This window comes from Cebus imitator, unplaced genomic scaffold, assembly GCF_001604975.1.
Source record: "Cebus imitator isolate Cc_AM_T3 unplaced genomic scaffold, Cebus_imitator-1.0 Scaffold515, whole genome shotgun sequence".
In the NCBI taxonomy this organism is placed as follows: domain Eukaryota; kingdom Metazoa; phylum Chordata; class Mammalia; order Primates; family Cebidae; genus Cebus; species Cebus imitator.
In genome coordinates, this window is record NW_016107830.1 from 1,329,369 (window position 1) to 1,352,914 (window position 23,546).

At 34.1% G+C, this 23,546-nt stretch overlaps 1 protein-coding gene across 3 annotated transcripts in view; it reads right to left on the reverse strand.

The window, feature by feature from the left end:
• The window catches only part of TTC37 (tetratricopeptide repeat domain 37), a 95,241-nt gene that overhangs the window by 34,483 nt on the left and 37,212 nt on the right, over positions 1–23,546 (reverse strand). For all 3 annotated transcript variants that reach the window (XM_017514100.2, XM_017514101.2, XM_037733307.1), the window contains exons 13-31: positions 22,976–23,062; positions 22,785–22,888; positions 21,808–21,934; positions 21,007–21,186; positions 20,559–20,683; positions 19,385–19,638; positions 18,094–18,196; positions 14,465–14,641; positions 14,229–14,373; positions 13,989–14,067; positions 13,846–13,907; positions 13,674–13,730; positions 12,188–12,256; positions 11,065–11,139; positions 9,958–10,099; positions 7,087–7,180; positions 4,446–4,523; positions 1,548–1,672; positions 619–742 (exon numbers count right to left, since the gene is read on the reverse strand). In XM_017514100.2, the coding sequence (XP_017369589.1) occupies positions 619–742; positions 1,548–1,672; positions 4,446–4,523; positions 7,087–7,180; positions 9,958–10,099; positions 11,065–11,139; positions 12,188–12,256; positions 13,674–13,730; positions 13,846–13,907; positions 13,989–14,067; positions 14,229–14,373; positions 14,465–14,641; positions 18,094–18,196; positions 19,385–19,638; positions 20,559–20,683; positions 21,007–21,186; positions 21,808–21,934; positions 22,785–22,888; positions 22,976–23,062 (2,207 nt within the window). The remainder of the gene's footprint in view (positions 1–618; positions 743–1,547; positions 1,673–4,445; positions 4,524–7,086; positions 7,181–9,957; positions 10,100–11,064; positions 11,140–12,187; positions 12,257–13,673; positions 13,731–13,845; positions 13,908–13,988; positions 14,068–14,228; positions 14,374–14,464; positions 14,642–18,093; positions 18,197–19,384; positions 19,639–20,558; positions 20,684–21,006; positions 21,187–21,807; positions 21,935–22,784; positions 22,889–22,975; positions 23,063–23,546) is intronic.

A 23,546-nucleotide genomic window follows, 5' to 3' on the forward strand; every position in this document is an offset into this window, starting at 1 on the left:
CAAAAATATGAATAAAACACTTAGTGAGGACCACTGTTCAATAGCACACATTAATCACTACTGCTTATGAAGGGATTAAAGCCAATTTTCTAAAAAACTAATCTTCAAGAAGTTAAAAAATACTATATAAGTAGCCAAAAATAGCACAGGTCATTATTTTATTAACTTATTCCAAAAACACAGAAATCGTTTTAAGTTTTCTTATACATTTTTTAAAAGATTCACCTTTAAATGAACCTTTTAACAGGTTATCTTGAAAAGGAAAGAAAAAAATATCTCTTTGGGAATGCAAGAAGCCAAAAAACAAGGCTTCATTATAACTATCTTCATTAAAATTTTCAGATACTACTTATCAGGTGATCAGTTACTCTTGTAAAAAAACAAATATGCAACAGAGTATAGGACAGTTTTGAAGGACTGAGGAGATCCAGGGCTAAGAATTAAATCGCAAGCTGTAGCTCCACCTGTGACTATCAATTCAGAACCAGGTGGGCCCAATCCCTTTTGTTCACCCAAAAGTTCCTAAAATATTAAGAACTTCATTTTACATTGCTCCAAATTTCAACCCAAATATTTAAGTATCTGGACAAGTAAAGTGCTGATGTCAAATATACATACCATTTAAATAGCAATGTCTTGGCTACATCCATTTTTCCTTGTTTATATTCAGTTATTGCCAGAGCTGTCAAGATATGGGCTTTGTCTTGCTCCAATTCAACGATAGACAAGGCTCTCTCATAGGCTGATACATAAAATTGAAAACAAACAAAACAATATAAAAGCCATCCTGATCAATGAAGCATGGGATTTTTCCTTTCCTAATCCTATTTTTCAGAAAGGTCTAAATACAGTTATAACTTTGTATTCTCCTGTTCTCAAGCAGATAGAATAAACATTTATAATAATCAAACCTGTTTTCACTGTTCCAAGGTGATTCTGAAGTATTATTAGGATTATTACATGACAATCTTTAACTTCTACTTTCAGGATCTATACAGGGATCTAGGTCACTGTCTTTAAGAGCCAACTTGGGCCAGAGCAGAGGCCTGGAGCCACAGAGTATCACCAAAATTCCCATGTGTAGCCCAGCAACTCTATCAAGCAGTAGATACTTAAATGCTCTCTACACATGTCGGCTAAGCTCATATATGTGAAAATGCATCATTTAACAGGTTTGGAGAAATCAAAATTGATTGGCAGCAATGGTTGAGGACTTCATTTATCAGAAATTAACATCTAAGTAGTAAATACTTGCTTTCAAATGCCGAATCACACATCTGCCACAAGTGATCAGCCTCAGTTTCCTCATCTGTATAATGAACACTTAGCTCATGACACTATTATAAAGACTGTTCATCATAACATTCTAAATGAGGTAACAGATGAAAAGTACCTAGTATTACTCCTGACTCCTAGTCAGATTTTAATAAACATGGCAATCCCCACCCCATCTAATTATTACATCTTTCTGTATGTATGCTTATCATGATTAAACTCAACTCTCGAAAAGTTAGACGTGTCCTTTAGCTTCAGAGCAACATACTTACCTTTGCTGCTTTCTTTATAAAGCCCCTTCATGAATAAAGCCAATGCAAACCCTGTGATGTCTTCTAACTCTTCAAGGGGTGTCAACTTAAAAGCCTGGATAGCTTTATCATATTCACCAATGGAACTAAGAAGTAAAACACAACTTACTTTTAATATCAAAAGTAATTCTGATATGTATCATCAAATTACTGAGATATAATTACACTAAGTTGGGACAGGCACAGTGGCTCACGCCTATAATCCCAGCACTTTGGGAGGCCAAGGCAGGTGGATCACAAGGTCAGGATTTCGAGACCAGCCTGGCCAACATAGTGAAACCCTGTCTCTACTAAAAATACAAAAATTAGCCAGGCATGGTGGCACATGCCTATAATCCCAGCTACTCAGGAGGCTGAGGCAGGAGAACTGCTTGAACTCGGAAGACAGAAGTTGCAGTGAGTTGAGATCGCACCACTGTGCGACAGAGCAAGACTCTGTCAAGAAAAAAAAAATTACACTGTTTGTTTTGATAATTTCATGTGTACTTCTTTTTTAATAGTGACAATACAGTAAGCTATAATAAATTAGTGTTAAAGCTGTAGAAAGGATTTAAAATAGAAGGCATATTACAAATAGGATGTACTGGGGGATTTAATTTCATATTTTGCTTCTTTCAAGTTACGTGTGAAAATGATCATTTCTAGTAAATTACAGTGTCTCTCTTTTTTAAAATAAACTGTAATTAAAACTCCAAACTATAAAAATAATTTCAAGTTGACTTTTATATGGAACTCTAATTTTTTTAAGCCTGACACTTTTACTTAGTTAAATATTAACCTATGTGTATGGTTCTAGCACCTTTGCCAAGCTTAACAAGACACAAAATGCCTAGTCAGAATCAAACTTATCTTTTGTGTAAACTGTTTATCTGCACATTTTTTTTTTTTCTTTTTTGGAGGGCATACAGACACACTAAAATTCCACAAACAAAACATTATTCATTTTTGTGTTTAAGAGGGAGGAAGCTGGGCATGGTGGCTCACACATGTAATCCCAGCACTTTGGGAAGCCGAGATGGGCGGACCACTTGGGGTCAGGAGTTCGAGACCAGTCTGGCCAACATAATGAAACCCCGTCTCTACTAAAAAAATACAAAAATTAGCTGGGCATGGTGGCAGGTGCCTGTAATCCCAGCTACTGGGGAGGCTGAGGCAGGAGAATCACTTTGAACCTGGGAGGCAGAGGTTGCAGTGAGCTGAGATCGCGCCACTTCACTCCAGCCTGGGCAACAAGAGCGAAACTATTTTTTTTTTTTTTTTAAAGTGGAGGGGGGATATAAATTGTTATACTAAAGTGCAATACTTATTAATAACAGAAAAATAACTTGTTTTTGCATAAAGATAAAAGAAATATATATAAGTTCAACTGCCATCATCTGAAGAGAAACATTATATATTTGAGATTCTTCTTTCTGGTATCCATCACTATAACCTGAATCTGTTTTTATTTTTAATGTGTTGTGAAAATCTTTTTATAAAATCTTTTTAATCTTGGAGGATATGAATGAGGGCTAAAAATATAGGAAACCTTTACTTCTAAATAAATTTTATAAAGGTGAAAGAATTTATAAAATCAATACTCAAATTTTGATAAAAGAGGACTACCTTAGATTGTTTATGGACACATAACATATATATTAAAAAGTATTATTTAAATGAACACTATCTTCTAAGATATGCATGCTTTTGTGGAGAAAATAATGGAACTAGAGAAGGGAATGTGGGGACTTCAACAAATTTATCTGAAACTTTTTCTTTGAAAAAGTAACCTGAAGCAAGCTGACAGAATTGTAAGACATAATTTGTGTAGTGACTTTTCATTAAATTATGCTATTACTTACTGCATGTTCATACATTTCATACATTTCATAATAAAAACAATTTTAAAAAAACAGATAATCTGTTTTCAATGGAAGGTATATATTTTCTTCTAAAATACTTACATTAGTACTTAGATTATATAAAACATCAAAACTAAAAAGAACAGATATTTTATTCCATATAATGTATCTATTCTCTGCTTCAACAAAACCTTGGAACTGACAGCTCTATCAATTTTTAAATTTTTTTTTCAACTTTTAAATATTAACAGTTTAAAATAATTGAAAGGAGAGGCTGTCAGAACAGTACAATTTTCCAATTTTGGATATAATTCAGTTACACAGTTATAAAAGAAAATAACTGGCCACCTAAAGTCTATCGTGTAGCTCCTTAAAAGATGTAGCACTAATCCTAAAACATCAGAGTATAGTTTTAACAGTGTTTTTCAAACTAGACCATTCAACTTTCAGGCAGCTCTAAACTTGAGGAATGCTGCCTTAACTTGAATCAAAAACCTTCCTCTGACAATACTTCTATTCTCTGGTCCTAGTTCTACCCTCTAAAACACTTGATTCTTTATCTTTCTTTCATTCGTTCTTATTTTAGAGTCAGAAGCCTCCAAAAAACTGAGAAAAGATATAGAGCTCCTTCTCCATCCCCAAACGGTACTCACGCAACAATTTCTGTGTACTATTTCAAAGGCGTTACCGGACCCCGAATGTTCATCCCCAGTTTAAGAATACATTACAAATAAGAATAAATCTAATGCCCCTTTCAATTAACTAGGCTTCTACTATCAGAGACATCTACTACCTCTCTTCCAAATGTTCTCATCTCCAGTCAACAAACCCTGAGTTCTAAATCTGCTCCATATAAAGCATACTGAGGTTAGTTATCATACACAGCCTGTTTCTATGGAAATTATGCATCCTACATGTTCCACTACTCTGGGAACTAGTCAGTATATCATCAGTCCCATAGCTTTCACCAGAAAAATACAATCAACTGACAGAATTAACGGAGAAAAACCATGCTTACCATAATAATCTGCCATAATTTCTTACTGCAATATTATAAGTATTTTGGTCTTCTGCAGTCTGTGACAACAAAATTGCCCTTAAAAAAAAAAAAAGTATTTTAATTTATCTCTGTGCAACAGCATTCTGTTACCTTCCTCTTTAGCTGAATCCACAGATTTTTTTGTTCATTTAATTCTACGAATTCTTTAGTGCTAGTTATAACAGCTTATTCACATTTTATTAAGTTGGCACCAGTAAAGCTCTTATATATATTTAGATTGTAGACTGTCAGGAAAATAACATCTAAATGACCTCTTAGTAAGTAAAATCATTTATTACATTTAAGTTCTAAATATTCCAAAAATCTAAATATGGGAAATGACTATGTCACAGTTTATAATTTTGACATATTTGGAGTTTATAGAAAATACTCTTGAAACTATTTACATATTAGTAGTTTGAGTTAGGAGGCCATGAAATGGAATGTTTTCATGTGCCCTTGCTTGTACATACAGAAAAATATTTAAAGAATAGTAAGTTGAGGGAAGGGGACTAACCATTAGAGGTCCCTTGAGGATTGGAATAAATAACCTGCTGACAACCCATATTTATTTCTCATGCTCAGTTCCCAATGGGCAAGCAGGGAAATGTCTTAATGACTAAAAGGAATATTTAACAAGATTCTTGGTTTTTATTTTCTTTCCCACTTAAAGAGGACTAGCTTCAGAGAAATAGCCAAGAAAGGCTTTTTATCTCCCTGATAAAAAGGATGAAATGCATGAAAACCAAGCATTTGCTAGAGAAGCCTAAAGACGGTATTACAGAGATGAAAAACTATACCTCTATTTCGATTTATGCCTAATTTGCGGTTTCAACCATAAAATATTTGTTTAAAGCAGAAAACAGCAGTGATGATCAGTCAAGAAAGTGGTACATGCCCAAGTGACTGTGGAGATGCCATTTCAAGCCTAAGGTGTAACAAATGTTAGATTCACAATATCTGCAATAATAATGATATGTACAAAAAAAAAAAAAAAAAAATTGTGAATACCCTAGCTGCCTAGTTTTCTCTGTTTAAAAATCTTGCTCACTGTTGCAGTCTGTCATATTTATACAGTTTACTGGTAAGTTTGCTGGCTTTGAAAGAAGCAAAATAGTGGTTTTTCATATACACTTCTTTCCATATACTTCTTTCCATACACACCTGGGAAAATAACTTCTTGATTACATAGGCTCCAGTACCATCTAGTGATTACTCCTCTGAACTACGGAGAGAATCATAAAAGGATATGGCAAAGCATTTGGGACACCTCAATTATTTTTTACCTGACAAGGTTTCTTGTAAATATTTATTTAGATTTAGGGCAATAGTGTGCCTCAGAGGTTAGGCAACCAGGTCTTTTTCCTTTTCATCTAGTAGTTGGTCATGAGATCAACAGTTACTTTCTATCACCTATCCATTAATTTACACAGAAATTTATGTAGATTTCGTTTCCTACCACTCTCCAGCTACTCATTCCATTCTAGCACACTGGCTTTCTTATTTTGTAAACATGCCAAATCCACTCCTGTTTTGGAGAACTTGCTCTTGCTGTTCCTTCTGCCTGGAATGGTCCTGTACAGATAAACAAGTGGCTTGTGGCCTCGGTTCACTGCAGTCAGGCCTCAACTGCCTCCTTAGTAAATCTATGCATTCTTAAACTCACCTGAAATGTCACCTCCTGCCCTACATTCTCTGGCCCTTTACCCTGCTTTAATTTTCTTTCTTAGCAATTATTATCAACACAGATGTTTATTAGCTTATCGTGTCTCTTCTGCCACAGAACACATGTTCCATGAGAATAGGGCCTTTGTCTTTTTTAATTTACTGCAAAACAGACAGTACAAGAGTACTGCTTGGCACACAGTAGTCAACAAATATTTGTTAAATGAGTAAATACATAGTATGTATTAAAGTCATTCAAACAAACACATCATAATGTTCTCATTTCTTGCCTCACTGAACACATTTAAATCTCATAAAGCTAGACAAGTTCTCAAAAGACAGACTTCTAAAAATCTGAGAAGTTTTTTGTTTTATTTTTTCTTTCTTTTCTATCAGTTTCTCTTTCTTAATTTCTTCACCCCACCTCCTTAGGGTGAGCAACAGAAACCAAAATATAGCTGAAAATTTGGGACTACATCTTTTCACCTTCTAAGATGTAATAATAGCATACAATGAAAGATCAGGAAAGGAGTCAGAACAATTATTTAGAACCTTCTTCCTGAGAATGAAACTAACATTTGAAAAGTTAACTTATCATGATTGCATTGCAACTAATAGGACTTTGCTCCTTAGTTCAGCTAAAACTAGGTCCTTGTCACACAACCAGGAATTAGGCATGCAGACACACTGAAGGGTGAGGGAACGGATTTATTGGGTGAAAAGGAGAAAGAAAAAATCCTCAGCAAAGCGAGAGGGGTTCATGGTATCAGGCCCCATCTCACAAATTGATTCCAGGCCACGCACACAAGAACTGAAGAGGCCAGGCTCCTCCCCGCCTGCAAACGGTGTCATTTCTCTGGCTTCACCCTGTTCTCCCAGTGCACAGGCCAGAGATTCTCCAGAAACTCTCTCCCTCCACTTCCTCCTGCGTCTATCACCATTAAGTGTAGTTTACCTTTGGTATGCATTTGCTGCTTCCTTTTTCAGTTGCAGATGTTCATTTAAGTAACCCAACATTGTGAAAGCTGGAGCATAATTCTGAATTCTTTCTAGAAACGGAGAAATATCTTCATTTTATATATGCATACTGAAGGTATTAACAAAATACTAGTTTTATTTTCAGTTTTTTCAATATCTTAAATACCAGATTACCTCTTGAGATCACTCACACTGTTAAGAAGAGTGGCATGATTTTATCTTGAATACAATATGTCAGTAAAAAGTTTGTTAACTCTTCTAAATTGCTGAATAATATTTAGTAGTTATATATAATTTCTAGTTGTATTTTAGAATTTAAACATTTTTATGCCCAAAAGTATAATAACTTGAAATTATAGTTCTTGTTAAAACCAGTCATGAGATTTATAAGGAAATTCAGTTCTTTGGCTAATCACTTAAGCCTTACAGTGATTAAATTTAGGGATAATTTCTCTTGGTGGTTCTGTTCCAACATATACGCATTTAAAAAAAATTATAGTACTGTTCACTAGAGACAGAAGATACGTTTGGTACTTTCAGTGCAGTATTTTGAAATTTTAATGTCAAAAACATGTATCTGAAACCATTTCAAAATTACAACAGACAGTGACAGAGATCTGACCTAAGTCCATCTTGCTTCTAACCTCCCTGCTCTCCTTGCTCATTCCTGGGCACAGGCTAAACTAACTTTGGGAGGAACTTGGTTTGAAACAAAGAGGACAGCAACCCTCGCCCAAAACAAACCCCCTCCTAGCCTGGTGACTAGACTGCCTTTGCAGGACCAACAAATTAGTCAAAAGATTAGAAATATGGCTGGGCGTGGTGGCTCACACCTATAATCCCAGCACTTTGGGAGGCCGAGGCAGGTGGATCACGAGGTCGAGATCGAGACCATCCTGGTCAACACGGTGAAATCCCGTCTCTACTAAAAATACAAAAAAAAAGTAGCTTGGCATGGTGGCACGTGCCTGTAGTCCCAGCTACTCAGGAGGCTGAGGCAGGAGGATTGCTTGAACCCAGGAGGCGGAGGTTGCAGTGAGCCTAGATCGCGCCATTGCACTCCAGCCTGGGTAACAAGAGTGAAACTCCATCTCAAAAAAAAAAAAAAAAAAGATTAGATATTATGGTTTAGGAGTCAGGCATATGTGCTTGAGATGTTTTGCAAAACCTGCATTTGATAGATCAGCTGGCATCACCCAGATTGATAATCAACTGGCTCATCTGATCTTGTGGCCACTACCCAGGAACTGACTCTGGGCTAGAGGACAGCTTTAACTCTCTATGATTTTATCTCCGACCCAACCAATCAGCACTCCTGACTCACCGCCCACCCACAACCAGCCACCAAATTATCCTTAAAAATGCTGATTCCCCAAATGCTCGCTTGGGGAGACTGATTTTGGTAATAATAAAATTCTAGTCCTCCGCACAATCAGCTCCACATGAATTACTCTTTTTCTATTGTAATTCTCATCTTGATAAATTGGCCTTGTCTAGGCAGTGGACAAAGTGAACCCGTTGGGTGATTACATATCTATGAAGGTACAATGTAGGAAAAGAAATACATCTGATATAATCTACTTAAAAGTAGTAGTGTAAAAATCAAACAAACAAAAAAAAAAGAAAAAAATAGTAGTAGTGGAAAGTAAGCCTTCAAATCCTCTAAATTATTTAACAAAGTACAGTGTAATCATATCTTACGTGACTGTTAGGTTCTAAGATCCATTGATCTTAGAACAGTTCTAAGGTTAAAATCACATAGAGCTATTCTTGAAAAATCCTTAAAGTCACAAAACAAAGAGTCAACAAAACTGAGTCAAAATAAGCATGAGGAGATCCATGCTTTCACATGCCATACCCACCCTCAGGCAAATCCCCCTAAATGCTGATGTTTGTAAATTAATTGTCTACTCTAGTGCCTCAGGCTAAATGCATGCAGAGTGCCACAATCCCCACAATATCTATAGTGAGCTATTTTCTCTCCAGTTTTTCACAATTTGTCTTATTCTTTATATTACTTCACTGTCAATATTTACTGTTTTCAGTATTCCTGCTTAAACTCCTTGCTTCTTTATCAGTATTTTGTCAAAAGTTAATGAAACTAACATTTCTTGAGCATCTAGGATATGCCAGGCACTCGGCATAACATTTTGTACAAATCATCTTATTTAAACACTAAGCAATACTTTCCTGTTGAGAATTTTGGTATCATGCCCAAGGTTTCAGTCAAGGCTACTAAGTGGTGGAGTAGTGATTAAAACCCAATGGTAGTTTTATTTTAAAAGACAGGAAATTATAATAGATGGTTAATAAAACTTCACCATCTGTCAACTTCCTAAACCTAAACATATTTTTCCAATATCTTCAAGAACAATTAGGTGTTAAGCGGAGAAGCTAAAGACAGTGGGTTTAGCACTTTATTTATATTATCTCATCTAGTTCTCACAACTCTACAATCCAGCTATTGTTATATCCACTACCCAAAGAGTAAACAGAAGTTAAGGGAGGTAAAACACTTGGCCTAAGACTGCAGAGAAAGTAAAAAGTAAACATAGAACAGCAGTAACTGTTCTAGTGTATAGTGAAGGGTGTATTAAAGCCTAATACACTCTCCACTATAACAGAGAAATTACTTTTACCCTGTATCATTAGGTAATAATTTTCATCTTTCTTCAAAAGCCTTTATTAACATTTACAAAGTAAAGACTGCTTTGCCATTGCAAAAAGAAGGCAAATTCATGTCTTTCTAAAAAAACACTAATATTTAATTTGAAATGAACTGATTTTAAAAATTAAATTATTTCAATAGTTATTCAAATATCTTGCTATTATGTAACAGGTATCTTACCTACGTATTTATTCAAAACAACTTGTGCTGCTGGAATAGCATTCATCTGGAGGATGTTGTACTGATACAGCTCTGTTTTTCTGTTGCTTTTATCTTGCAATGTTGTGCAGACCCAATATGCATAACCTAATGCTCCTTCGGTCTTTAAAAAAAAACCAATGTTAACAAGTTGACATAGGATAATAAATATGTCCATAAAAATTAAAATAATAAAACAATGCACTTCAATACAATAAATATCCCATCTCGGTCTTCTTTAAGTCAACTGTTAAAAGTGCCTTTAAAGGAAGGGTCATTATGACAAAACACAGAGCTAAGAACATATTGAAATTACTTATTCCAATCCTAACTAAAAGAATCAAATGGGATAAAATGCAGAAAACAGAGCCTCGCCTGATGGGTTGACTTTCCCCTCCTCAGCACCATTGCCAAAGGTCAAACCAAAACAACAACAACAACAAAAAAATACTAAAACATTTTCATAATAATCTAGAAATGCCTACCACGCCTACTCCTTATCTCATGTCTATTTTTTTCCTGGAGTCTCAGTTTCTAGTCTATTAATATATGACCGCTACTGTATCTATTAAATCTCAATGTCATTTCTTCACCAGCTCTTGAAAGCTGTAGGAAAAAGAAAAATGGAAGTTCTTTAATGCAAGACAACTAATCTGTTTCTAAAAAAGAATAAAGAATAAAAACAACTGATGTCATTAACATCTAATATCACTATCTATTTATTTTCTTTTTCTTTTTCTTAGAGACAGACTCTTGCTCTGCTGCCCAGGCTGGAGTGCAGTGGTGTGATCATAGCTCACTGTAACCTGAAATTCCAGGGCTGAAGCAATCCTCCTGCCTCAGCCTCCTGAGTAGCTAGGTCTATAGATGTATACCATCATGTCTGGCTAATTTTAAAAAAAATTTTAAGAGACAGGGTCTTGCTATGTTATCCAGGCTGGCCTCAAGCAATCCTCCTGCCATGGCATCCCAAATCACTGGGATTATAGGTGTAAGCCACTATGTCTAGCCAAATATCTATTCATTCCCTTAATAAGGATAATACTTTTCTCATTAATGAATCTTCAAGAAGAATGTTTAGATTCTTACATGCATATTGAGTTCTGTAGTGTGCCTGAAGAGATCCATGGTGTCATAACTTCCAACTGTCTCAGCAATAAGAGCCTATAAAGGGGGGAAAAGCAGACTCTTAATGTGTTTAAAAGAAAATAATAATAACAACAATAATAAATGAAACTGTTTAGAAGAACCAAAGGTTTACTAGCTGTGCTTAATAGCAAAGTTAACTTAAGTTTTGACTTCTCTTGTTACTATTTTAACTAAATCTACCAGTTACCTGTTAAATTATTTTTAAAACCAAAAATACCTTTAAAATAAAAATTAAAAAGTGATTCTGATAATCATCTAAGATCTACTGACCTAGAGTAGTACTACTCAAAGTGAGGTCCCTTGGACCAGCCTCATAATCATCACTTGGGAGCAGTAAGAATGCAAGTTCTTGGGCTCCCTGGGTTCAATGCTGACATAGAGGTTAGCATAGTAATGCCACTACTCCCAGATGCTACCACAGTGAATGGGAACAGGAGTTTGCCTTTCTATCTCTGCTTGCTTCATCAATTAACTAGAATTAGACCCTCTCAAAAGTACAATAAAATATCTCTAAATCCTAATTAAAAATTTTCTGATATGGGTGATTCTCCTACTCTCTGAACCAAAGCAACTAGTAACCAAGTATCCTGATTACTATTTGGCAGTACAAAAATCAAAATTTGGGGGAGGAGTGAATACTCATAAACAAGTGACAAATCAAATACGGAGATTTTACAAAAGCATAATATTCAAAATGATCTTTGTAAATGTGCATTTTCTGTACATGTGAGTTAAACAATAGGTTTACTTTTTAAGCACAGGAATGTCAGATTGGTAAGTGTTCAAAGGCCCACAAATCAGAGTTAAATCCTTACAAGCTGTGTGGCCTCAGAAACCACACTTAGGATCTCTGAGTTCCTATTTCCACAACTATAAAGAGAGTATAACATTAACCATACCTCAAAGAATTGATGATAGATTAACTGAAATCGTGTCTACAAAGAGCTAAGCACAGTGACTGGCACAAAGTAAGACTTCAAATGCTGTCCATTACCATTATTATCATTGTTATACATATTAGTCATTTATATCAACAGGCTTATTAGTAACTATAGTAACTTACTTGTCCAATCCAGCACATTAAATAAGATGGATCAAGGGATTGGGCCATTTTGAAAGCTTCATGAGCTTGCTAGGAAAAAAAGGCAAAAAATATTACAACAAGTCATTTTATAACTTATTAAACTGCTTATGTTTAAAAAGCATAAAATAAGAGAATAAGTCAAACCTGTCACAATAAATATGTATGAACACAAAATTTCACTGTTTAAGCATAATTAGCAATGCTTAAAGCAGTGTTTTGCTACTTAGTTCTAGAACACTCCTGGGTACAACAGATTTCTCCCCAGGTTAGGAGTTCTGAACCCCAGTAAAAGGGCAATATAGGTGTCTACCTTATAGTCTGCAGAACTTTTAAACAACCAATCATGCATCCATCAGCTAGCCATAGGTTTGAAGGCAGTGATTAAACAAGGCTACCTATTCCCTTCTCTTTTAGCTTAACTGGGAGGGTAAGAACTCACAACTAATGAAGTCTTAACCAATGAAGTCCTAGACATGTATTACATCTTCTGCTAGAGAAGGAGTGATCAACAACATAATTCTGCATTAAACAATCAGGAAACTTAAAAAATACGTAACTTGGACACATTAACTTGCATGCTTTTTTTTTCTGCTACAAAAAATAACTATTTTATACTATTTTCTGAACAATCTACGTATGGCAGGAAACAGTCTTATTTTTCTTATTTTTAAGTCTATGGGCAACAATTCTCCCATGCCACAATAAAAGCACATCCATAGCTTACTATGACGTTGCTTCGTTTAAATTTTTAAAAAATATGTTCACATATTTTAAAATCCAAATTAATATTTTCTTTCAATGTATTTATAATTTTTTGCAGTGACTTAATGTATCCTTGAGAATAGTACAAAAGCTTTTTGGGAGGAGGTTCAATATACTCGCTGTAACACAAAACAGTTCAGACATGGTATTATCTATAAATTTGTGGAAACATTCCAAACATGTCCTATAAACATGATCCCAGTCACTTTAGTTCTAATTGCCTAATGTATAACTGCTCAAGTATGACAAATTACACTTGCTATTTAAAGAGATTAATACCTGCTAAAGCCAAAATGCAAATCACCCAAGCAAAGATTAAATTTAAGCTGCTAGAGAGTACTAACTGTCTCCCTTGCAATCATCCACTCCACCTCCAACACCCTACACAGGACTTCTCTTACATGTGTACAGATTAAAACAATGCTGAATTGATTCAGAATAGAATTGTTTTAATCTCTAAATGAAAAAAACAACATAATCATAAAACCAGAAGTTTCTTGAGGGTCAGGAAAAGGAAAATAAATCTTACACATTAATTATTTGACATAAATTGCATAACATCAATTAACTAGCATACTGAAGAGCATACTGACTAGATAGCAACATGCAAAAACATTTCTCCCCAAGAAGCTCAGCTGTTGAGGAGATAATAATATAGAAAACATTCCCTGTTTTAAATATGACAGACAGGCAATATATTTACCTCAATATTTTCATTTGTGAAGTATAACACTCCCAAGTTGGTCCATGCAACAGCATTCTAAAAAACATATATATTTTTTTCTTAAAATAGGCCCCTTGTCTACTTGAAAGTCTCAGAAACTTAGAAATTCTAAATTATGAAGTTCTTTTTCATAGACACATAGAATACTCACAATTTGTTCTGACTGGATTGATTTGATGAAACAGTGCTGAGCAAGGGCATAATTTCCAATACCTGAAAAATACAGAACTTGATGAAACTGAACTTTGTTTGAAATACACAATCTTCTAAAAATATTGAAGTGTTAATTCTCACCACTGTAACATGCAACCACACCAAGAGCATTCCAGTATAAGTGATTATTACTGTCGAGTCTCACTGCTTTTTTCAGACACTGAAAAGAAGTTAAATTAGATTAATTTTTATTTCTTGGAATAGCAGCATGTATATCAATATATATGTGGTTTTATGTGAAAAAACTATTTACTTCTACTAAAACATCTTTGAGAAAAGCACTTAGTGTTTTTAAAAGTTTGTAAAAAATTTAAACCATACATTTAAAGATTTCTCCAGCAACTCCTTAAGATCATTCATATTGCTGCCTGTTTCTGCTAGATGCTGTGCTTGGCGATAATAATTAATTCCAAGATCACACCACGTATTAGATGTAGACATCAGTTTTAATGCACGGCCATAGCACCTACGGAAATATAAAAGTGAATGTTATGTTTTTTTGCTACAATGCCTTAATTCAATTTGAATGTCATTAACTGGCAATCTTTGCAAATTACCTTCCTCCAAGGTGGAGGAGCTCATTTTTCTTTAATACTTGTTTTCCTTCTTTCTGACCTAGAAGGACTCTTAAAACATTAACATTCACTTTAGATGGTGAGACAGCATAAAGACAGGTGCAAGCATCCCCAGCTAGCTTCCAGAGGCAGGACACATCCGCTCGATGCTGTAGAGCACTAAAAAAAGAAACAGTGTGATTCTTATAAATTATTTGTAAAAAGCATAGAGTTTATCTCTCATTATTACTTGAAACAGAAAAACTGTACACTGAGCACTGCAAATGCTTTACGAGCTTCCTCCTAACTGAATTCTATCATATCACCTCCCCAATAGGAAAGAGCAGAAAAGGAAAAAGGGGAGGAGGAGGGGATTATTTAAGTGCCAGAAATTTTGTGGACGCTTTTTTATTACTCTTCACCATTTTTATTAGACGTAGCAGCAATCACATAAATAAGTAAGTTTTCCAGGACCAATTTTATTATTACAATGTTAAAACTGTGCTTTTTGTGTTTGTTTAAGCAATGACCAAGGCAATAAAGTTTGTAACTCTCTTACAATTCACAATTGTAAACTCAGGTTTTTTATTTTAGGTCTTCCCTCAGGCTGTGCAGTTTTGACTATGTTCTCACAAAGTTCATGAGTTGGGAACTCAATCTCCAGGGCAACAATGTTGAGATGTGGAACCTTTAAGAGGTGATTATGTAAAGAGGGCTCTGCCCTCCTAAATGGATTAATACTGTTACTGAATGAATGGGTTAGTTGTCACAGGAGTGAGCTCCTGATAGAAGAGTAGGTTCAGTCCCATTTTTTTTCTCTTGCATTCTGCCCTTCTGCCATAGGATGACCCTTACCAGATGCCAGCACCACGCTCCTGGACTTCCCAGCCTCCAAAACCAAGTCAAATAAACTTCTATTGTTTGTAAATTAACCAGTCTGGTATTCTGTTATGGCAGCAAAAAATTGATGAAGGCACCCCAAATAAAATGTACCAAATGTATTTGGTAGGGTCTGAAAGATTTCTATAAATTTTATTTTTTAATTGACATAATAATTACACATATTCATGGGGTATAGAGAGATTTTTGATACTATATAATGTAATGTGATCAGATCAGGGTAATTAGCATATTAATCATCTCAAATATTTATCATTTCTTTGTGTTAGGAAAGTTCAATATCCTCCTTCTAGATATTTGAAACTATATATTATTAACAACAGGCATCCTATGGTGCTACAGAACACTGGAACTTATTCCTCCTATCTAGCTGTAATTTTGTGTCCTTTAACAAAAATCTCCCATGTCTCCCTTCTCCCTAACCTTTCTAGCATCTAGTATCTTCTGTTCTACTTTTTACTTCTATGATATCAATTTCTTTTCAGCTTCCACATTTGAGTAAGGACATATGGTGCTTAACTTTCTGTTCCTGGCTTATTTCACTTAACATAATGTCTTTCACTTCTATCCATGTTGCCTTAAATGATAGGATTTCATTCTTTTTTATGGCTGAATAGTATTTCATTGTATATAAATAACACATTTTCTTTATCCATTCATCTGTTGTTGAATATCTAGGTTCATTCCATATCTTGACTATTGTGAATAGTGCTGCAATAAACATGAGTACAGATGTCTCTTTGACATAATGATATCCTTTCCTTTGGATAAGTTCCCAGTAGTGGGATTGCTGGATCATATGGTAGTTCCATTTGCAGTTTTTTGAGAAATATCCATACTGTTCTCCACAGTGGCTATACTAGTTTGCATTCACATAAACCATATAAGAATTCTCTCTTCTTCACATCTTCGCCGGCCTTTATTTTTTGTCTTTTTAATAACAGACATCCTAACTGGGGTGAGATGATACCTCACTGTGGTTTTGATTTGCATTTTCCTGATGATTGGCGATGTTGAATATTTATTCCCTGAGACCAAAAACAACAAAAATCTAAACATGAAAATCTGAAGAACCACATTTACAGAAACAAGAACAGACTGAATGAACAAGTTCAAAAAGCAAAGAGAAATATTAATTATGGTGACAGAGGGCAATTTCTTTTAGAATGAGAAAAACTTCAGCTATATATTTCTCTTCATTTTTCTCTTCTTGAGATCTTATAAATAAAACATGGCAATTTCATTTAAGCCAAGTCTCAATAATCAGCTATCACAAGCTGCTATGTTACTGGCAGATGGATAAGCAGATGGAACATTTTTCATAGTCTTTTCTACTCATGGAGTCCAGCCAAAAATCATTTTCCAATGTCTTCCTTAAAAATAATATTAATTATTGTGGTCATGACTAAAAGCCCACTGAGAATAAGAAGGAAGGGCAATACTATTTGGAGTTCCTTTGTCTAAATATCTTTGCAAATTTTCTAAAATTGACAGCAAAAAATAAGAAAAGAGAGGGAAAAAAGTGAAACAGAGGTGATTTTTAACAGCCTAAATTCTTATTTACTTTTAAGTTCAAAAAAAAAAAAATCTATAAAGTTAAGTAACTTATATCACCCTAATACAATAATTGAGATAGCATTAACTCCTTCTAAGTCTAGAAGTAAATATACATTTGGAGATTATAATTGTTTTATATGCCACCTTCTAATGGGTTATGTTACATGTTATCCAGAATAATATTCCTAGGCTCAGAAAGGCAGTATTTATGACTAAGGTACTGTCACCCAAAGGTTCGTGTTTACTCTTAAATACCAGTTCAAATAAAGCATACCCTCTACACAGCAACTTTCTCTTTAGAAAGAATTACATTATGTGAGACTTGAAAAGCAGCAATAAAATTCAGTGAGATAAATAAGGGTTAGGTTGTATTCACAAGGAATGTAGGGAAAAAACAAACAAACAAAAAAGTTAAGTTTTCATTTCATATTTGGTTTATATGAAAAGCAATTCTGGAGCAACCAATAATTAGAAAACGGAGGAGAAATGAAGCAGGAAAAGAGGGGAAGTAAAAGAAAGATGTTTAAGAGTTACAAAAAAATTCAAATGTACATCTAACTTGTGGACGTTTGGAAGTTATCTACCACAGATAACACTTTTTCTGACCTAACCAATGAATTTACAGTTCTATAAAATGTACATTTCATAGAACTACTCAAAATTTTCTGATTCCTTTCCTGTTATTAGACACATCACTTTTTTCCTACACAGTTACTCTTCAGGAGCAATCAGATTGTCATTTCCCCTTACCTTCAAGACCTACTAATAATCCTACTATTGGGTCTCACCACTGAATGTAAAGCATATTGACCACCTGAAGCCCTATTTCCCTATTGGTTCCAATTAAAGATATTTATTTCCAGGCCTACTGAAAGAGAACACTAACACATGGTGTCAGAGCTGCTGTTCCACTAGCCGACTGCTCCTTCGTTCCTATTCTTTCCTATGCATCCAGCCAGCCACTATTAAGTGCAGAAGAAATTATATCTGTTTCCCCAAGGGTAAAATTAATTCAACATGTATATCCTAGAATTAATTGGCTTGTCTGTTATTCTTTATGTTTGGCATTCTGTGTAACTGCTATATCTAGCAGAATACATAAAATAATCTTCTAAATTTGGCTTTATTATAGTATTACAAAAATCAACACAATAAATAATAAGAATAATACTAACCAAGTAAAATATTCCAGTGCTTTTTCTATGTAGTCTACGGCTTTTCCATCAAGATAATCAACTAGAGCTGCTTTTGCCATCAGAAGATGGCATTCACCCAAACCTAAAATCAGTAAGTTTGTCACTGTTATTAAAACATATAAAACACTTAAAATGAATTTCAAATATATTTATTGGTGTTATTTTAAAGTACTTTCCAGAAAATAAAACTTAATGGCATGTTATAAAATTGTCTTAAAGCATGATCCTACATTCATTTAAATTTAATAAGAAATTCAAATGGAAGAGTTCTATTGGAGTAAACACGCAGTAGAAGTTCTGAAAAAGTTATCTATGGAACCCAAGAATTTCCTTAACTTTGGGCAAGTTACTCACCTCCTAAAACCTTGGCTACAAAAATAGAGATATCTACATGTTGCTCTCCATCATATTACTACTTATTAACCATTGTGAAACAAGGTATGATCTTTTTATATTACAATCTGTATAGCAAACTATAAGAATTAAATGAAATAGTGATTTCTTAAAGCGTCTAGTAAAGATTTCATAAATGTGAGTTCTCCTTCTCTTGAGGAAAGAGTTTTACAAAATTAAAAAAGTTTCAAGCATTAAGTTATATGTAATTTACAATATACTATTTATGCTGTCTATGTGCTCACTTCAGCAGCACATACACCAAAACTAGAATGATAAAAAGATTAGCATGGCTACTAAGCAGGGATGACACAATTTGTAAAGTTTTTTTAAAAAGCAGAAAGAAGAAGGAAATGGAGGAGAGAAAGCATACATAATGAGCTTCAGGTTTTTTTAAAAGGTCAAATATAATCATTAAAAATGTAGATTATACATGCATGGTGGTATTTTATATTACCAAAACTAACTTAGATAACTACAAAACAATGCAAGGTGTCTCTAAAATTAAAAAAAATAATTTAATAAGCTTGTATAACTTACAGAGTAATTATAGGGATTAAGATATTTGGGGATAATGAATTAAAAACGTAAGAGTAGGGAAACACATTTTAGAGGTAGTTTTTTATATCTAATAGTTATACTATTTGTCTAAAAGTTAAATTTCTATCATATTACTTTTTGTTAATTTATGAAACAAGACTTGATCTTTTTATATTCAAATCTATATAAGCTATACTGTAAGAGGTTCATACCGGATGCTTGATGTTGACTAAAGAAGTCCTTTTCAAGTTATTCAATATATTTAGGTAAGAAATCTACTCAAGGATTTTATGCTTAAGTATCATAAAAGTCAAAGGAGATAATAAAAAGAAATTACCTTTTAAAGCAGGGACATAATCTTCTGTCTTTTTAATGATCACCTGGTACTGAGCTACAGCCTCCTTATATTTGCCTAGGATTTGCTGTATTGCTGCAACCTTAAACACACTGTATGTCGATTCTGGGTTCAGCTCACTGGCTTTCGTGAAAGATTTCAAGGCTGTTGTGTAGCCTCCTCTGCTTAAGTATGCCTCTCCTAATGATTCCCAACAATTGAAGTCCTTCGGGTCTGCTCTTAATGCTGCCTGTAAACTAAAATTTCAAAAAACCGTAAGAGAACTAAGAGTTATAGAACTATTTCCAAATCTGAAAAAAATAAAATAAATAATTCAACTGAATCATACATATCCGTGGCTTCTTCTACTTATAAAAGTGATATTTAAAGCAGGTAAATCTGTTCCTTTTGTGATTAATTTTTTTAATACTAAGAAATGTTATTTTAATTTCAGAATAAAAAAGAATAAAATCCTTTTTTTTTGAAAAAGTGCTGAACAAAATTTCTTTTCCTTGATTATCTCAAAGAACTCGAGTTTTCTATACTACCAGGACAGGTGACCATCTCAGTTTGCCTCATCAGTCCATAATCCCCCACCTGCAATCCTATTACCAAACAGAAATACCATAGTTAAAATATAGAAATAGGCATGCTTTAAATATGTGATCAAATTCCATTTCCGTGAAAATGCCTGTACTCTAGGTACTAACATAAACCAGAAACAACTTTATCTTGATTCAAATATTTATTTACATTTAAGTACTGTTCAAATCAAATGACTCAAATTGATCATATATGAGCTGCTCCAAATGCCCTTCAAGCTGTCAAATGTCTCCCTAGCCAAAAACAATGTATGTCAGCAGAATACAAAGATACGTGCCTCAGCTTTTCATCACTAAAATTTCTATTGAGAATCTACTATAGATATTTATGAAGACTTCAATTCACTAAACTGGCTATCTCCTCAAAAACAGCACATTGTTTACTCCATCTCTGCAATTCCACTGCCCTGCAGACAATAAACACCAATTGATCATAGAGTAATTTTGTTATTTCTTCTCTCAAAATACAACCTGTAAGAGACAATTTGTAAAGTTCACTTGGGGTATAAATAATGCTTAATTTAAGGAATGATTATGCTTGTCTAACATTGTTTAAATACAATAAGGTGCCTTACTCAGCCACTGCTTGAGAATGCTGACCAGCTTTCAAATAGTACAGTCCTCGCCTAAGCCAGGCCCATTTTGCCGTTCCAGCACTTGCCTTTTGAGTTACTGTTGTTAGGATAGCTAAAGCAGTTTCCTAATAAGAAAATACTAATATTAGATACATTGAATATTATAAAAAGACAGAACACTCATGTAAAGTACACAAACATATTTTCATTTCTCACTTCTGATTTTTTTAACTTACACTGGTAGACACTAAATTACAGTTTCAACAATAAGTGGTTAGTAATTTAATATCTGCCAATAGAAAAAAACTTTACTTATAGATGTAAAAATATTTCTATTGCACCTACAGAAAAAGAAACTAATAACTTTCAAGTATACATATATAAAAATATTTTCATTTATATACTCAGGATAAAAAAACAAAAAGGCAAACGTGGTTATTAGACATACCATATCTTCAAGCTCCACACTTAGGTCAACCGCTGCAGCTCCAGATTCAGCATCAGTGTCATCTAATTCAAAGGCTTTCCTATAACATCCACGAGCTCTGTTTTTATCTCCCACTACATCTCTGTAATAATGACCTAAATAGCAGAAAACTTTGCCCATATATGTATCCAGTCTTGCAGCCTTTGAAATAAATATTGACAAACCAGAACATCAAAAGTTCATTTAATATCTTAAAAAATACAGAAGATACACATATTAAAGAAAAAAGAAATAACTTCATTAAACATACAAAAATAGGCCAAAAAATCCTTTAATGTAAGATTTAAAACAGGAAAGCTGTCCCTCACTGCTTATAGAAAGTAAATGGAAGTATAAAAATATTTTCTTTTTTGGTAAAGGAAATGTAAAATTAAAGCTGTTATTGAATTAATCTGCTCTGATGAGTCAAGATAAGAATGTTGGACTTATAGATGTCAAACATCTAAAAAAACAGGACTTTAAACATCTACCTTATATGCTCATAAAACTACAGTGGAAATTACCTAAAAAGTGTTGTCTATCAGAGATAATTATGTCTCATTATCTACAACACATGCTTTTTAATAAGTAACTTTAACATTTTGTATTTTAATTTTTTCCTTGAAAACCCATGTAACACCATCATAAAACCTTATGTAGGAAAGATAAAGCACCAAAAACGGGTCAGTAAAGAGTAACTGTAGGTGACAAACTTACAGGATTATTATTTATAATTTTGTAATGCCATTTCAACTAAGAATTGAATTGTAGCACTTACTTTACCTTCAGAAAGTGGGTAAGAGCCTTTGTTTTATCTTTTCTTGTCTCTTCGCCCATGAACCAATATGTTAATCCCAGTTGGTAATGATATTCCGCAACTTCCGTATCTTTCTCAAGGGCTCTCTGAAAACTAAGTCATCAAAGGGTAGTAAAAAGAAATAGTAAAATAAATAAATACACACACACACAAATAAATACACACACACACACACACTCTCTCTCTCTCTCTCTCTCTCTCTCTCTATAGGAGACTCCTAGTTGGAACAATCAAAGTTTGAGTGATTCAGAGGTGCCAAATTAGAAACAAATCATCACTTCAGGATTTATGTTATCATAAGGAAAACTGTCATTTGTTTTCGAAGAAGAGGAGCTTTAAAAAGCACCGTGGCCTTTTAGTACTACCATGTGCTAAGTGTTCAGACTACACTGAACATTACATCTGCTTAGTGATGTAATGTTATTATTATAATCAGCTAATTAGATTTTTTTTTTTTTTTAGTCCGAGTCTCACTCTGTCAACCAGGCTGGAGCACAGTGGAACAATCCTGACTCACTGCAACCTCTATCTCCCAGGTTCAAGCAATTCTCAGGCCTCAGCCTCCTCAACAGCTGGAACTACAGGTATGTGCCACCATGCCCAGCTAAGTTTTGTATTTTCAGTAGAGACGGGGTTTCGTCACGTTGCCCAGGCTGGTCTTGAACTCCTGGGCTCATGTAATCACCTGCCTTGGCCTCTCAAAGTGCTGGGATTACAGGTGTGAGCCACCACACCTGGTCAAGAACAGCTAATTAGGTTTGAAATCCATTATATAATTTTTTACAGCTACTGTACTACATGCTAAACATTTCTTAAAAATACTAAAACTTAAAGCCCACAAAGATCAAAGTCATACAAAATCAAGCCTACTCATTTTGAATTTTTGAGAAATATAAAAAAACTAAGATGTTAATGGTTCTATGACCAATCTATATATCCTTACCATTTTTCTGCTTGTAGATAGTCCTTTTTGGTGAAATGAATCAAAGCCTCAAGGGCATGAACTTCAGCTAGGTCAGGGTAAGAAGAGAGAAGGTCTTCCATAATCTATAAAATAGATACCTGTCAATTCTATACCCAAATAAAAATGACTTTTAACTCAAAAAAATGCTCACTTTGAATAAAAAAGCCAACCTTTGCAGCTTCATCTAATGAACCTTTGTTCCGATAGGCTAAGCTTTTGAGAACCAAAAGTCCTGGGATATTATCTGCATCGGAAACCTAGAAAACAATTGAAACGAACTGCTATAAACCTCCTTCAACACAACCACAGCAATGTTTGCTTTAATTAAAAAATGAACACAGAAAAGCAGGGTGCTAACAGAATAAAGAAACAGAGGTCTTGATTTCTATCACTATTAATCCATCTTCACTAACATTTTTATTAGGGAAAATCTCATATACATAAAAAAATTACAGAAACTAGTATAATAAACCCACATGTGCCCATCATCCAGCTACAAAATCACACTCACAGGGAATCATTTTTTAATCTATACCTCCACCAATTTTACCACATTCCTGTTCAGATTATTTTGACACAAATCCCAGATATTTTAACATTTTATCTGTAATACTTCAGTATCTATATCTAAAAGCTCATTTCTAAATTACATAACCACATTACCATTATCATACCTAAACAAAACCAACAATACATTTTTAACATTATCAAGTTTCCCAGTTGTCTCATAAAATATCTGAA